The 16,343-nt window shown below is 27.1% G+C and overlaps 1 protein-coding gene across 3 annotated transcripts; it reads right to left on the minus strand.

The window, feature by feature from the left end:
- Positions 1 to 2,114: 2,114 nt before the first annotated feature.
- Positions 2,115 to 12,259, minus strand: LOC100169567 (ATP-dependent zinc metalloprotease YME1 homolog). Of its 3 annotated transcripts, none has more exons than XM_008187964.3 (15): positions 11,658 to 12,259; positions 10,447 to 10,566; positions 8,235 to 8,481; positions 6,925 to 7,038; positions 6,563 to 6,745; positions 5,514 to 5,608; positions 5,337 to 5,427; positions 4,956 to 5,108; positions 4,647 to 4,779; positions 4,479 to 4,581; positions 4,190 to 4,415; positions 3,362 to 3,513; positions 3,145 to 3,291; positions 2,915 to 3,076; positions 2,115 to 2,670 (listed from the first exon to the last, which is right to left on the minus strand). In XM_008187964.3, the coding sequence occupies exons 1-15, from the start codon at positions 11,688 to 11,690 to the stop codon at positions 2,539 to 2,541; spliced, it is 2,091 nt and encodes a 696-aa protein (XP_008186186.1). In that variant the 5' UTR covers positions 11,691 to 12,259; the 3' UTR covers positions 2,115 to 2,538. The 3 variants fall into 3 exon arrangements, with proteins under 3 accessions (XP_008186186.1, XP_008186185.1, XP_001946697.2); XM_008187963.3 differs by having other exon boundaries at positions 5,514 to 5,596; positions 6,883 to 7,038; positions 11,658 to 12,258; XM_001946662.5 differs by having other exon boundaries at positions 6,883 to 7,038; positions 11,658 to 12,258.
- Between the last annotated feature and the right edge of the window lie 4,084 nt (positions 12,260 to 16,343).

The raw sequence follows: 16,343 nt of genomic DNA on the forward strand, positions 1-16,343 counted from the left end.
CTTTTTTGATTTTAATTCAGATGAGCCAAATATTAATACAAATAATAATATTTTCATGACTATAAAAACTACGAAAAGCGGTAGTAAATTAAACATAATTTCTGATAATAATAATATTTTCATTTTTAAGATTTATTGACATGTATATGCACGATGCATGTGCAAGAGTTGCGTCCAGTGGTGAAAGCCGGATATAATATTACAGCGATTCTTGAAAACACTAATGTTCATTTACTACTCACACATAGACATAGCTTAAAATATGTTTATGTCATGTAAATTGAATAAATATTTCTCCTTAAAATATGATACACTGAAGCCATCTTCAGTGGATTTTAAATGGGTCCAACTACCTAGTTCTTAAGTGTTAGATAAATTCATTTTTATAACAGGTTTCACAAATATTATAGTTTTATTTATTATTTATACATATAAAGGAATCTTCTTGAATAAGACAATTGTTTAATATAAATGAATAGTAAAAAATGTTTTAATAAATATATCGTAGGAGGGTCGTTAATTATAAATATTATTATGATACAACATAATATATACAAACTATAACATTGACTTTAATTTTGAAAAATTGGTATACATTAATATCTGTTTTAATCAACAATTATGGATGATAATGAATTATAAAATAAATATTTTAATTAAAAATTAAAAATTATTAGTATTTATATTAAGCATGGATTAGAAGAAAATGTTCATAACTTTTTTAGGTATTAAAAAGTGCTAAGAAATTTATGAGATCTACAAAGAAAGAGGAAGTTAAATATAATAGCTTAATTTAATATTAAATTAAAACTTTTAAATCACTCTACTTGGGAAACATTATAAATAATTTAGCTACTGTCTAAAAGCAAGAAAAAAATCCTGTTGTTTATTTAACTTAATATAACTATTTTCTGATGTTTAATAAACTATATCTATTATTTACAGTTATAAATACATTTATGTAAAAATACTATACATATTTAACATATGGGAAATTGGGAACGCACAGTTAAAGTATGTAAATATAAAAGAGGGGCGGTGCAGAAGCACCTTGGAAATCTAGCCTAGAGTAATATTTTGTTTTAAACAGGGACTGGGAATAAAAATATTCTGCGATTTTTTTAAGCATGCTCACTGCTCAGTGCTCGCTCCCATTTTTCCCTTTAATAGTAGATTTATTCAAATTCTGATTTATAAAATTTTAAAGTATGCCTAAAAACTATTTTTTCAATTGTCTGATATTTTGATTACTAATTAATGAGTGTACTGTGTTGACAAAATCTTCTATTTTTCAAAAAATAATTCCTTTTATTTTACTACAAATAATTTAGCGGACAATTTTCTTCAAAATTTTGATGTATCTAGTAAATATTTTGATAATTTTTACAAATTATTTATATTATTAAATAAACAATAATTCTTAACTACTTCACCCACTACCATAGACATTATTATTATCCTTAGTACATAAAGTTATGTAACTTAAAAACTTTTATTTTTTATTTAGATAAATCAAAATTCTCAAAAAAAATATCCGCTCAATAATTAAAAAATTATAAAAGGTCACCCCAGGGTTCCTATTTGTAAAATTGAAGTTTGTATTATCACAGGATCATCTTTAAGTAGTACAAAAAATCTTAAAGATTTGAAAATATTATGATCTTCAATTGTATTTAAGAATTCCAAACATCTGAAATTGAATATAAAAGCATAAATGCATAATTTTAGCACAAAAATAGAGTGAGCATGTTTAAAAAAAATCACCCTGTACAATCAACACATTTGTTTACCTTAATATGTTAAGACAAACAAATATTACAATTTAAATATTTTGTAATACTCTTTGTTCAATTTTAAGTCATTTAAAGAAGTTTGTAACTTTTATATCTTAAGTAATTCTTATTTATTTAGAAATGAAAAATCATATAGGTTCAAGCCAGTTATTTAAGACATTTTTTTGGTCTCATATATTATATTAAAATATAAGCTAGTTGACTAATTATTATTAAGACCTGCTCAATTCAGGTTAAAAGCTAAAATTTAAAAATTCAAGCCTGCTGAGCATTAAAATTTGAGTAATCGTGACTTAGAAATTTCAATAATAATACAATATACATCAATTTAGAGTTAACCTATAGAAGGTTCATAGTATATTTCTTAGATATCTTAAACTAAACTGTTTTAATTTGTCTACAAAACAAGATAAAACAATAGTGAACATAATTTGTCAATTTTGATAAATTAAAGAAATACAAACGTAACATAACATTTTATAATAGCTAGTCAAAAACTAAATAGTATTTAAAATCAATTATTTAACCAAAATAAATCAAACTCAGAAATTATAGTTACAAAACTTTACTGATAACATCTTAAAATAAAGGCTTAGGCATTACATAAAAACAAAAAAAAAACATGATCATTATTATGAATAGAACTTCCTTTCTTAATAATTATTTTACAGTGTTCTTTTTATGTATTTACTTCTTTATTAGGAAAAACATAAGGCTTAATAACAAAAATTATAACTTTATGCCATTATGCCTTCTTACTTAAAAGTGCTTTAACGTCATCTGCGTCTAATGTTTCATACTTAAGTAATGCTTCAGCCAAAAGCTTATGTTCTTTGTGGTGAACATTTAATATACTTTTTGCACGTTCATAAGATTCCTAAAATGCATAAAAAAAAATATACAAATTTAATTAAGATGTATAACATTATCAATTAATAATATGATATCAAAAAATAGAAATGCAAATTATGAAGATGCATTATATGATGCAATTCAATGATAATAAGAAATAGCCGTTGAACAGATTTAGTGGTCAAATTAATACATGGCTAGCTAATAATAATAATAATACACTAGATATCATACTGTATTCAACATTTTAGTCATATAAGTTGTGTTACCTGCATAATCCTTTTTATTTCATTATCAATGAGTTCATTTGTAGCCGGACTTAGATCATTAAAACTCATTATTTCATTTGACTGAGACTCATGAGTACGAAGTCCAACTTTTTCAGACATTCCAAGTTCTTTCACCATTCTAGTCGCAATATTAGTAGCTTGCTAAAGAATAAAAATCAACAATAGATTGATTACAATGTTTTAATAAAACATTTTAGAAATAAACCAACTTTTAAATCATTTGAAGCGCCAGTTGTAACTTTATCTGGACCAAATATTAATTCTTCAGCAGCACGACCACCCATCATTGTATCCATTAAAGCTAACATTCTAGCTTTTGTAATGTGGTATTCTTCTTTTGCTGGTATATATGCAGTCTACAAAAAAATAATTTTGAATAATATGGACACTGGAAACAATAAATATTATGTTGAAGTAAACAATTACATGGCCTAATGAGGATCCTCTTGGCATTATTGTAACCTTATGAAGTGGATGAGAATATTTAGTGAAATATGCAACAATTGCATGTCCACCTTCATGGTACGCAGTTATTGTATTGGCTTCTTCATCAGGAATCTTTGATTTTTTTTCCGGGCCTAAATTTGAATATGCATTAAAAAGAATTTCCCAACAGCGTCCCGTAATAACCCTTATTGTGTGCTGTGTACGTCGGAATAGGTATTAGTCGATTTCGTCACAAAAAATAAGGTCATACTTTGACGTTTCCGAAGTGCATCCCAGTTAATTTATTTACCCTAGGTGAACCACGAGGAGGTGTACTGGTTTACACTACAGTAATATTTAGTTATTATTATTTATTTAATTCTTTTGGCTTATACCGATTTTGAAAATGTTGGATGTAGGTTAGAATGTTTATCCCTGTTTATAATTTAATAATTATATATTTTTATATTATTTATTTATTTTTTTGATTGATCTTTAATTAATGCCTTGATTTTCACTTAATCCCAATCTAGATTCGTTCAGTTTTATATATATATATTTTTTTTTTTGATAGAATGTTTAATTTATTTAATGTTCTTTTCATTGATCAATTTAAATTTAATTAATATTATTGTTATTATAAAAAGAATATAATCAGTAATAGAATTTCGAGCACACTTGGGATACACAAAATTTATAAATGGTATTATTGACGCACTGAGACTATTAAAAAGGTACCATATACTTAACTGGACGCACTTGGGCTACGCCCGTATTAAATAATTATTAAGTCATAAGCTGTAATAATTTTATCACCAACAAAATTACCCATTAATATCTTATCCCTAGAAATTTCCAAATATTTCATAGACACAGTTGTAGCTCCATCACTTGCAGCTTTTACGGCTGCTTGGTTAACCATATTTTCAATATCAGCACCAGTAAAACCACTAGTTCCTCTGGCCAACAAATCTACATCAATGTCCTTGCTAAGTATTTTCTTTAGATACAAGTCTAAAATTTGTTTTCGTCCTGCATAGTCTGGAAGAGGAACCTAAAGTATTTTGATTAATTAAAAATAAAATAAAAAGATATATTGTATTAAATTTTAATTTACATCAACTTCAATGTCAAAACGGCCTGGACGAAGCAATGCTCGATCCAAATCCTCACGTCTATTAGTAGCTCCAAGTACAATAATGTTTTGATTTTGATGAAACCTAACAGAAATAACAAACATTTACTAATTAATATAAGTAACACAAAATTATTACAAATAATTTACCCGTCCATTTCAGTAAGTAACTGATTTATTGTTTGATTTGCATATGGATGTAAAACAGAATTTGTTCTTTTGGCACCAACAGAATCAATTTCATCAATAAATATAACACAGGGCGATTTTTCTTTTGCTGCTTCTAAAATTAAAAATAAAGGAATAAAAAAAACAATTTAGATAAATACATTATAAAATCTATCAATTATGTGATACATAATAATATAAAGAAAAAGACTATTAACAATACAATTATTATATGTTATGTACGGAATGTTTAATTAATGTATTGTAAATACTGAGATATTAAATGCTCACTAAAAAGATCGCGAATTCGTCTAGCGCCTTGTCCAACTAAAATCTCATCAAATTCAGAGCCAGCAGCATGGAAAAATGGCACTCCAGCTTCTCCAGCAACAGCTCGAGCTAATAACGTTTTTCCAGTTCCCGGAGGTCCGACAAGTAATACACCTTTAATTTATAATAATTAGTTATAAATAGTAATACAATTTTGACACATTAAACAAAGTTTAATAACATATATATAAAGTAATATTTATTTGGGAGTTTATTTGTGTCCATTATAATATTTTCATGTGTTTATTTAATAAACAGTCCTTAACCTAGTCATTAACATTAACTCGTAAGTAGTACAATTTTTAAAAATGGCTATGTTACATTTAAATATTTGTAAAATACCTTTTGGTAACTTTCCACCTAAAGACGAAAATTTTGATGGATGTTTAAGAAACTCCACAATATCTCTCAACTCTTGTTTAGCTTCATCAACCTGAGAAACAAAAATAACAATATAAAATAAATACATTTGGCAAAATGTTAAAACTTACTTTATTATTTAATTAATAATTAACTTACTCCTTTAACATCATTAAAAGTCACTGTAATTTCTTCAGAATTCACTTCAACCTGATTTGTGAGTTGTATCTTGAACATAGTTCCTGTAACGATCACTAAAAATAAATTAATGTATATAACAATTGAATTTAATTTAATAGTTAATAAATTATCTAATCTTCACTATAGCTTCTCATCATCATATTTCAGACATTTACATAAGAATATTCATTACACATTGTCAGCAGCATACATCTTTAAATGGTAAAAGATGATAAAAATGAGAATTATAAGAAGATAAAAATTACTGAAACTTTTTATTTAAATGTAACAAAGAAAAGAATTAAAGAAGTAGTCTACTTAATATCCATGCAAGCAATCTAAATCTTTTGATGCCAAGTCTAAAGAAAACTGACTAAGTTAAATCAACCAAAGATCTAACCAAGATATAGGATTAAAAAAAAAAGAATGTACCTACACTTTATGTTTAAAACTAGAGTTATTATATTGGTAGAATTTTAGTATTTATGACAGAATATGCCAGAACTTTATCCATACACTTAGTATTATTTAATGCTAGATTTAGTTTGATTCATAAATTATAATGCCACAGCTAATTTACTAATGTCACAAATTTATGAAGTTGCTGTTTACTGCTATACTTTATTCTAATTAAGTTTGAAAAACTGCGTAAACTCTGAACGTTAGGACCAGTGTGGTTTGCCATTAGTTGGCAGCAAACAAACGTGCAACAGACTGCAAAATATGCATAAACACGATGCATATTCGCCGTGATTTTTTCAAAACTTATTTGGAATAAGACTATAGTGTTATACTTATACATTTCATATGATGTTTTTTTTTTACATAAATTTGGTAAAATTCTTTTCAGATTTTGCATGCATATCAAAAAAATTTAAAAAACAATTTTCCAACATTTTGGTTACCAAGTTACCAATGGTCATTAATATTGTACTTAAAATAATTTACAGCTGCACAATTGTAAATTTATTAAAATAATTAATTGAGCTTAGTCTATAATTTAGTATATTGATATAAATATATGTTACCAAATATAGAAATCAATGAACTAAGTATAAATCCAATTAAAAGTGAAGACTGAACGATTTTCCACCATTTTTGAGATTTGGTAGTATTTCCTTTTTGGTCTTTGGCCACAAGATATCCTTCCGCAAAAGATATTTTTAACCTATCTATTTCTTCTTTGTTAATGTTTTCATTCTTTAGTAGATCTAAAAAAAAATGTTATATCTATTTTAAAATATAATTTATCATTAAATTTAAAAATTTTCTAGTGGTTTTGATTAAATAAATATATTATTCTTAATGCAAATACTCATGACCTTAACACTAAGCTACAATTATTTACCTTTCCACTTATTAGATTCCATGCCTGAAAATAAATCAGTACCTTTCAAGTCACTTCCTTTAGGAAGTAATAGCATTTCTCTTAAACGATTTATCATTTTTTGATCATTTTCCTTACTAGAAATACGTTCAGTCTTAAAGCTTCTGAATTGAACATCTAAAATAAAATGATATATTAGTAAATTTTTCAAATAAAATTCTTGGATAATATTTATTACATTCATAGCTCAAGTCAAATATGCTGTTAAGCAGGAAACCTGCGGTCTTAAATCATTTTGACACAATTTAAATCATTATTAACTATTTTAAAATAATCCAAAGTTAATCTTATTGTATTATAGTAACATAATAACTGCATTGTAAACAATTGTAAAGAAACAAACAAATAAAATCAATTTAAAAATATTTAAATGCCTAAACTAAAAGTCTATTTATAAAAAGGCAAATAAATAAATACATAAATTTTCTGCATTACAGTAGGTGTCAAGTGTGCCTCGTTATTAAGGAGTAAGTCACTGTAATTAAAGTTACTGCACTGAAGTTACTTAAACTATAATTCAATGATAAATCATTGCAAACGATAAACAATTTAGAGCAAAGAATATAATAGTAAGTATATTGCTATTAAATTAATTTATATTACTATTAGTAATACAGTAGGCAGAATTTTTGTCAAAAACATTGCATTTTAAAATGTCATTGTGTGTATAAAATATAATAATATACATTAAAAATATCAAGTACCCACAAATAATATTTAAATTATAACAAAATTACTAAAATTTTTATTCTTTTTTTAAATATGTAATTTAATCCAAAATTTTTTAATATAATATAATAAAAAAATAGTTAATATATATTTTTTGGTTACAATACAAATTACTTATGAGGAGCCTTGTATTGAATTTTTAAGTTTTTATTAGAATGAGCGAACAATTTATTTGTTTTTGAGTTACATCGATAATACTAAACCAATATTGTAAAACTGGTATTCTTTAAAATGTCATGTTTTTTTTTTTTTGGTTTTTTACGATTATTTTGAAAAATATTGGGAGTTTTCAATTTAATTTAACATCTCAAAAGTACCAAATAGATCTAATTGTCTACCAGAAACCACAAGTTTAAAATTGAAGAACATTTTTTATTACATTTTGTGTATATACTGACAAAAAACACAAATCATTGTAAAATTAATTAGTTTATTTTAATTTAATTAAAATCTAAAATAGTTTTATTAATCAAAACAATAAAAATAGTACCTATGTAATTGATTTTTTTTTTTTATATAAATAAAATAGAAAATGACTGTGGAGCTATTAAGTATTATTTATAAATAAAGAATAAATCAAATACCTGCGAAATAAGGTTTAGGACGATGTAAGAAATGTTTGGCAGATGAGTCACGTGTACTTGATACAATTAAAATATGATTGTTTGTATTATCCACGGTGTGGTGACATTTTAGACCAAGTTTTTTATTCACTGTTTTTTGTAACAAACGTACAATATTTTGATGTTTCTTCAGATTACACTGAACAGTATATGAGGGCCGGTTCATTAAATATTCATCAACTTTTTCAACAGGTATATTATCTAAAAGCTAAAAATATTTTTAATTAATGTATGTGCATATGAATAAACTACTATAAATACAACTATAAAAGAAATTTAGAAGTATTAAATATTACTTGTCATCATTGACCTTAAGGTAATAAATTGGCCTTTTGTACACTTTGATCGGTCAAAGATTGAGGCACTGGTAGTATATATTATTATAACTACACGTTTGTCCACAAAAACAATGTTCACAATATAATTAAATTACCAATATGTGTACTCAGTATCCTATACATATTTTTGAATTTTGTTTGCTGGACATGAAACTAGACAATTGGATAATTAATATCCCGCAGACGGAATTCTAAAATATGTATAGGTTACTGAGTAACGTAGGTAACTGAGTTACAGAGGTTACCCTGTTTTCATAGACACGCAGTATACATAATTAAATATATTAAATATAACTGTGTATATGCATTGGTCACTCAGTCACTTATTTGTGCTCTCTATCTCTGACTCTGACACATAATGTTATTAATATATTATGTAGTCTATAGAGTAGGGTCTATAAGATCTATGCTTGTCCTGCAATAGCAACACTAGTATAATATTTTGTTGTAAGATCATCATTTTCACACAATAATTATAAAGCAACAGTAATGATTAGGAACTAGTAATTATTGATGAAAAATGAAATGTTTCTACTGCAATTTATAATAATGCTTTCCAATAAGACATATTATGTATATTTGCCATATACTCATACATCAAAGAATTTAATAGTGAAACTTGTTTTTTAATTATTATTTTTCAAAGCGTTTTCATTAAACATGAATCTATCCATTAATCTATCCATACATACATCTATCCATAATTTTAATTTCAAACTAATTCTCTAGACCTCAATAATAATGATTTAAATGTTATAATTTTAAGATATATTTGGTATTCTGTTAAATTGTTTATATTGTAATGTTATGGTGTATTAATCAATAAAAAAAATCTACACCTGATAATTTTTTCAAGAATATTAATAGGGTGTTTCATTAAGAACACCGGATTTAATCTCGTTAATACTTCATATCAGGTTGTGTGATATTATTTCACCAGATTTCTTTCTTTGGGATTATGTTTAACATGACAAAATAGATATGTATGTCAGCAACAATAAGAGCTTTAGTCCGGTTAGCGCATTCTACCCTTCCCTGCCAGTCGTAGTTCGCCTCATTTCATTGGCCAACATACAGAGGCAAATCAGCTCATAAATGGGTTGTGAAGTGGTCGGCGAACATGACGCGTATCAAAAAGTTGCTGTTATACCTATTTATTTTTTCATGATGTCAAAGCCTATGTCAATAAAAACAAACCATGAACCATTCAAGAACTGTAAAGCCGGATTCACAGCTGCGTCGTGTCGATCAAATTGTATTGTGATAGGATATTACTTTGTTGGTATCATGTAATAACCAAGTTTCAACCGAGTATACCAAGAATTACAAAGTACCAAGCTTAACTTATTAACCATATTGGTGACGTAGCTGTGAATGTGCCTTAAGAAGAAATTTGTCACATCATTGGTGAACTAGAACCAGAGATGTACAGTTTATCGATGTAAACTGAAGCTTGCCAGTGTAGCCGAGGAGGACATATTATTATGTAAGGTGTTATTTCCATACATATATTGGAGATTGTATACTACACAATCATATCCTTTATAATTTATCCTTTATGTTCAAAATAATTTTTCTAATAAAGTTATAACAAGATTAAATACATAATTTTTAATGAAACACTGTATAATATTAACTATACCTGCTAACATTTTTGCATAATTAACATGAATTCATTTTTTTTAAACAAGTATTTCCTCGAGTATTTCATACATTACAATTTTGATCATTATTCAATGGTTTGTTAGAGCATTTAGTTTTTAAGTAATACCATTGATTATGACGACCATTATTAATTAATACTAATAAATCTTTTAAAAATAATATGAAATTACCGATTTAGTATAGCCTGGCAATATATCTTCAACAGTTTTGTTTTTGACATCAATTTTATTTTGTTTCATATTAGACTTCTGGCCTTGAATAGTGATTCTAAGAGGAAATGCCGCAGCTACCTAAAAATATATTAATGACAGGTAATGTAATGATTAATGGCTTAAGTATTCAATAATGTTAACAACCCTAACATTAACAAATAATGAATAATTATGAAGCTAGGATAAAAATCATAACTTGTTGTATTATATTTTCAAAGTATAATAGGTAGTTAGTTAAATGTTGATATTGCATAATATTACTCAATATGTAAATACACAAAGTATGCATATAATTAAGGAATACAGAAAATGCTAAATCAAATATTCTTAGTTTTATAATCTACACATGTTAATAACTAAAAATTGGAATGTCTTAGTGTCTTACGTTAGGTAGGTACCTATTGATCGATTATTTAACAGAAAACAAATTAGAGAACATGATCATTGAAGTCGTCAACATCTTACGGCTGTTAATATACTGACAATTAGTCATCTACACCTACACTTACACACTAAACCAGTGGTTTTCAACCGGTGTGCCGCAAGTGCCCTTAAAGTGTGCCGCAATAAATCTATTAATAGTTTTATAACTTTGTATTTGCCAGTATTATTTCCAGTGATATTCGGTGAAAACTGATAACTAACAAACATAAATACAGGCTAACCGCTCATCATTAATTGTAGGTACATATAATAACATTTAATATTAGTTTGCCCATTGCAGCCGTATAGATCGTTTTATGTCGCGTCGCGAATATTGTGTTGTTAATGAATTATGCCCTACATAGTATATTATTTTAAAATACTTAAATAATATTTTTTATAATTAATACATTTATAATTTGTTCAACTGACAGCACTTCAGTGAGTAAACCGCCAAAGAAAAAAACTAAATTAAATATCAGACGTCAATGTCATGAAGATTATTTAAACATAAGATTTTCTTGGTCCGGAAATGTGAATGATCCTCGACTATAGTATATAAAAATGGTATATATAAAAATATATGTTTCACATATTAAATGGATAGGAGTGGCATGAACATTTTGTAAGAGATGAAGTGTGCTACATTGTTAAAAAGGTTGAAAACCACTGCACTAAACATATGATGTATGTACAATTTCATATAAATTATTTAAAAATATATATTTTTGGTTATAGCGACTCACCTGCGTAGGTATGGTAAATCCAAGAGTGAACATGTTTGTAAGGAGTTCGAAGCAGTAATGGGTGGCTGGTACCTGCTTAGGTACCTAATAATACTAAGACAATATTATATTATGATTATAACGACGACAGAACGTTTTCGATTGCAGTGGACGACCGAAAACTATAGTGTACTATAGTGTTGTAGGAATCGACGGGAAACATTCAAAACGGACACGTTTAGGTGCCCCGAACACTGCGCAGTGTCTGATATCGTTTAGAAACCAATTAGTGTTTTCCTCTATAAAACGCGTGACAAAGCAGACGGAACTGGCCAATAACGATTATGGTTGACAAATGATGACGAAAAGAGTTCAAAAGACTGTGCGGCACCGTGATGGTGGTGTGCAGGAGTGCAGGAGACAAATCACTGTTCACTTGTCGCGGTCGCAGTGGGTAAGAGAAATTGTGATAGGCATAAGCATAATATTACAATATTTTTGCCTTTCCGCAAAGCCTTAACCTAGTAAAATACTTAAATGAAAATAATAATTCTCTCTCTCGCTCACTCCTCTGACAGACTGACTCCGAAGTTGATACTTGATAAGAACTGCCGAGCGCGCGCGACTCTACCATAGAATAGTACGTTTTGTATTCTTTTTGTATTCATCAATAATCGTCGCGTCGTCGGACAAAGGCTCCGAGAGTCTGGCGGGCAGATGGCGCGCGAGTTGTGTCAGCGGCGCGGAGCAATGCTGGCCCGACCCGTACGTTTTCTGTTATCACTTATCTTGACCGACCGACCGATCGAGGCACCGAGCCACCGACCACCGACCGCGCGGATGGCGGACGCAAACGACGAGTGCAAGTGTGCAACTGCTGAACTGCCCGAGAACGTTTCGATAACGACATCGAGATTCATGACTCGGCAGTGCTGTTCCGGATGAGATGGTAGTCTACATAAAGCGTGATAATCTCACTGTAGAAGTACATGGTACATCGGAACGGCGCGTCGAAATATTGTCGACGAATAAATCTGAACAAAACTTTGTGATTGCCTAACACCCAATTTCGACGAGAACCGCCATATTTGTTGATCCGAAGCTGACAGTTCTGAAGTTTAATAGGAGTTCCACGAGTCCGGAATTAACAGGCGAGATGAAGCGGTCCCAGCCGACTACATTTAATTGTTACAAAAGGTGCAGACCATCGGACGGTAATCGTGCCATTGCGCGCGGCCCTTTGCCAAACACTGCGGCTAGTCTCATTGAGGCGAGTGCGACCGCGATGATGTTGGATGTCCAGAATACACAAGGTATGGGGATTGGTGTAGGCACTTACGTCAGCACAGAGGAATGGTCTACTGATAGATCTGGCTATCCGCGATATACCAGTATATGGACTCCCGATTAAGTTACAAAACATCAACAAATACCTACCACTAATTTGTGTTCAAAGGAATAGTTAAAACTGTTCCTTACAATAATGTCAAAGACTTGTAAAGATCTGATTTCATATTATGTACTGCCAGAATTCACATTTAAGGTTTCGGATCATTTTTTCTTCTGATGTTTACCTATTTGTTATAAATTACCTGCTATAATAATATTAATGACCTCTTCAGTTTCTGTACTTAAGCCAATGTTATTAAATTAATACAATTTTCCACGACACAGTATTTACAACATTTTAGTTAGCTTAATCAATACACTTTACTTAAAGTTGCAGTCATAAAATCATTTTCTTTTAAATAAATAATTTTCATAAAGTCAAATTATCAGAATTTAAGATATCATAGAAACTTTATTTAATTTTTTGGCATGTTAAACGAAAAATCAATGTCTTATTTTTACAGAATCTTATTTAGTTATAGCTAAATTTTGTAAGCAATAAGCTTCTCAACAAACTTCATCCGCTCAGAAAGTTATCTGTCTGTCAACTGTACTACAGTTCATAGTTTTTCAATACCGAGAGCCTAAAACATATATTGTAAAACAACTTCTGTTGAATCAGTCAATGTGTATCACAAAGTTACATTAGGAGGATGTCAGCATAGGTAATATATGTTTTCTCAGACCTACACACAATAAATCCCATTACCTACATACATTTTTTTTATATTATTTTTAAGTAATCTAATATTTAAATCACCTATTAAAAAAATTAAATAGAATAATATTTATTATTTTTGAGGGTTTAACATACTTATAGGTACCTATTGGTTTTATTTTATTTTTATTTGACTTAAAAAATTGAAAAAAACATTTTTACCTACCTAATTTAAATTAATATTAAATTATTTTGAGATAATATTACGACAAATCCATGTGTTCTACCCTCAAAAATATTACTCTATAATTTTTTTAATGGGTTATTGTACTCTAAGATCACGTGAGATTTATGTGTGAATGTTTTGTCTGTGTTGCCAAGGGCCAGAGACAATAAACAAACAGTGCGCTTGCGTTGACATTCTTTTAATGTATAATCTCTAAATGTAATTTATTCTAATGGTAGGTTTTGTAATCGATAAGCTAGAGTATAGTAGCTGGAAAAACAAGGTATTTAAATGTATTTTAATTAAGTACACTCCTGGTAAATAATTTTTTTAAACTAAACTACTAGGTAAATGTATATTTTGTATTTAACTATTTTTATTAAATTATACTTTATGTGTTAAATTAAAATCTGAAAGTGTATTTATTATAACATGAAATAAGTCTTGGTAGGTACACTACAATAATTACAAAGTACAATTTTATTTTTATAATTTATTATTAACTGTAAAAAAATATGTTATATTAATATATATTAAACATGTTACAATAATACTAATATATCATAGGTAAATTATAATCATACTTGAAGACTAATTTGAATTAATTTTGTAACATGTAAAAAGAAAAAAGTTTGTATACTATACATAAGTATCTACAATATGTAGCATAGATAGTGTACCTTTCTCTACAAGCAAGTGAAATAAATTGTTGGTTAAATTGTATTAACACAGAGTAGTAAATTAATTTTTTTTTTATAACTTAAAAAAAACTACTTGATGCTAAATAATTTATAAGAAAGAAGATCAACTAAAATTACATTATAAAATAATTTTAATGAAATATTTCAATCTTTTTTTGGAAAGTTTGCTTGTTACTAAGATTGTATTTATATGTTTCCATCATTGATCTATAGAATTTTTATTCAAATATTGTAAATACAATGGTTTTTTATATACATGTGCAATAACACATTGTATTAAAAACATATATTTTATATGCTCAGTACAGTAGTTTTATTCTTTGTACAAAGTTAGGGACCAGTCTTTACAATATGTCTTTTATGTTGAACTGTTAGCTCAATGTAGGTACTAAACATTTGTAAAATTTTAAATTTGTCAATAATATATAGTATGCATTTTTGTTCTGTCAATATCAAATGGTTGTGTTAACACAGTTAATAATTTATTTTGTATAATTTTAACAATAAACTCAAATATTAATATTATATTTAATAACAGACTGTTACAGAAGCTGTCATATTATAGTCTATAAGTTTATAAATGTTAGTAATGCAAAACAATGTTGATATAAATACATTAGAATTTATTTTTTATATATTGACTACAAATTTAACAATTTAATCAGATATCACCAACTATATAGTGAATTATAAGTAGTCAAATATTATTTAATATCACTCATATACATTTTATTATTTATTTTTTTTTTTATCCATTTATCATTTTTTTTTTTTATTATATAAGTATTAAGTATAATATAAAATAATAAATGTATAAAAACTTTTATTAAGAGTATAAAAAAAAATCACCTATACATTTATTTTTGATATTATAATAATATATGTATAACATTGTTCGTACAAAAAATATTGTACTATATCACTTATAGATGTGGTTAGACTATAATACATCTCAAATAGATATTATACATTAATGTAATTTATTTTATCTGAACCTTTAACTAACCTCAATATGTATGTAAGTAAAAATTAAGGATGAATCCACATAATTTCAGTACAACTATAAAAGAAAAACTATTCTTTGTAAACTTTTACTTAAAAAGTTTTAGAACACAATAAAAAATTTTTACCCACAAATTGAGTTTTAGTTTTATATTAATTACCTACACTGAAACCTCAAGTAAGACCGCTGCATAAGAATAAGAATAATATGTATTTATTCAACAAAATAAAGATGTTATAAATGTATATAACAAAATTTAAATAGTTGCAAACCTATTCAAAAAACAGCAGCTTGTACACGGATGCACCGAGTTCAAGTAACATCAAACAATAATAATAAAGTATAATTCAACAAAAAAATAAGAAATTAAGAGTAAAAAAAAATAATAAAAATGTATGTGTACAATTTATTTTTCTTTCATTTAATATTATTTATATGATTTGTATACTCATTATTATAAGTTTACCTTAATTCAGGACTAATATTGCTCTAAAACTCTTTAAAATGTGCAATTAAAATTATCAAAATATGAAGTTAAAATGTTGTGTTTGAAAATAATACATATAAAAATGTTAAATAATTATAACTTAGTAGTTATTGATAACTTAATGATTATAACTGCTTAACCTAACTTAACTCTCAGATATATAGGTATTGATTAATACAACTAATATTAGAAATGTTATATCATTTTAACAAACAAAATGAAATAACTTAACTAAAAAAAAAA

Source organism: Acyrthosiphon pisum, chromosome X (genome assembly GCF_005508785.2).
Source record: "Acyrthosiphon pisum isolate AL4f chromosome X, pea_aphid_22Mar2018_4r6ur, whole genome shotgun sequence".
NCBI classification, from domain to species: Eukaryota; Metazoa; Arthropoda; class Insecta; order Hemiptera; family Aphididae; genus Acyrthosiphon; species Acyrthosiphon pisum.

Excerpts from the sequence above, each read along its gene's own strand:
- LOC100169567 (XM_001946662.5), bottom strand. The coding sequence starts at position 11,690 with ATGTTCACTCTTGGATTTACCATACCTACGCAG. Across the intron at positions 7,039-8,234 it reads TCCTAAACCTTATTTCGCAG|ATGTTCAATTCAGAAGCTTT; the intron begins GTATTTGATTTA and ends ATTTTATTTTAG. Across the intron at positions 3,077-3,144 it reads GCGCTTCAAATGATTTAAAA|CAAGCTACTAATATTGCGAC; the intron begins GTTGGTTTATTT and ends TTTATTCTTTAG.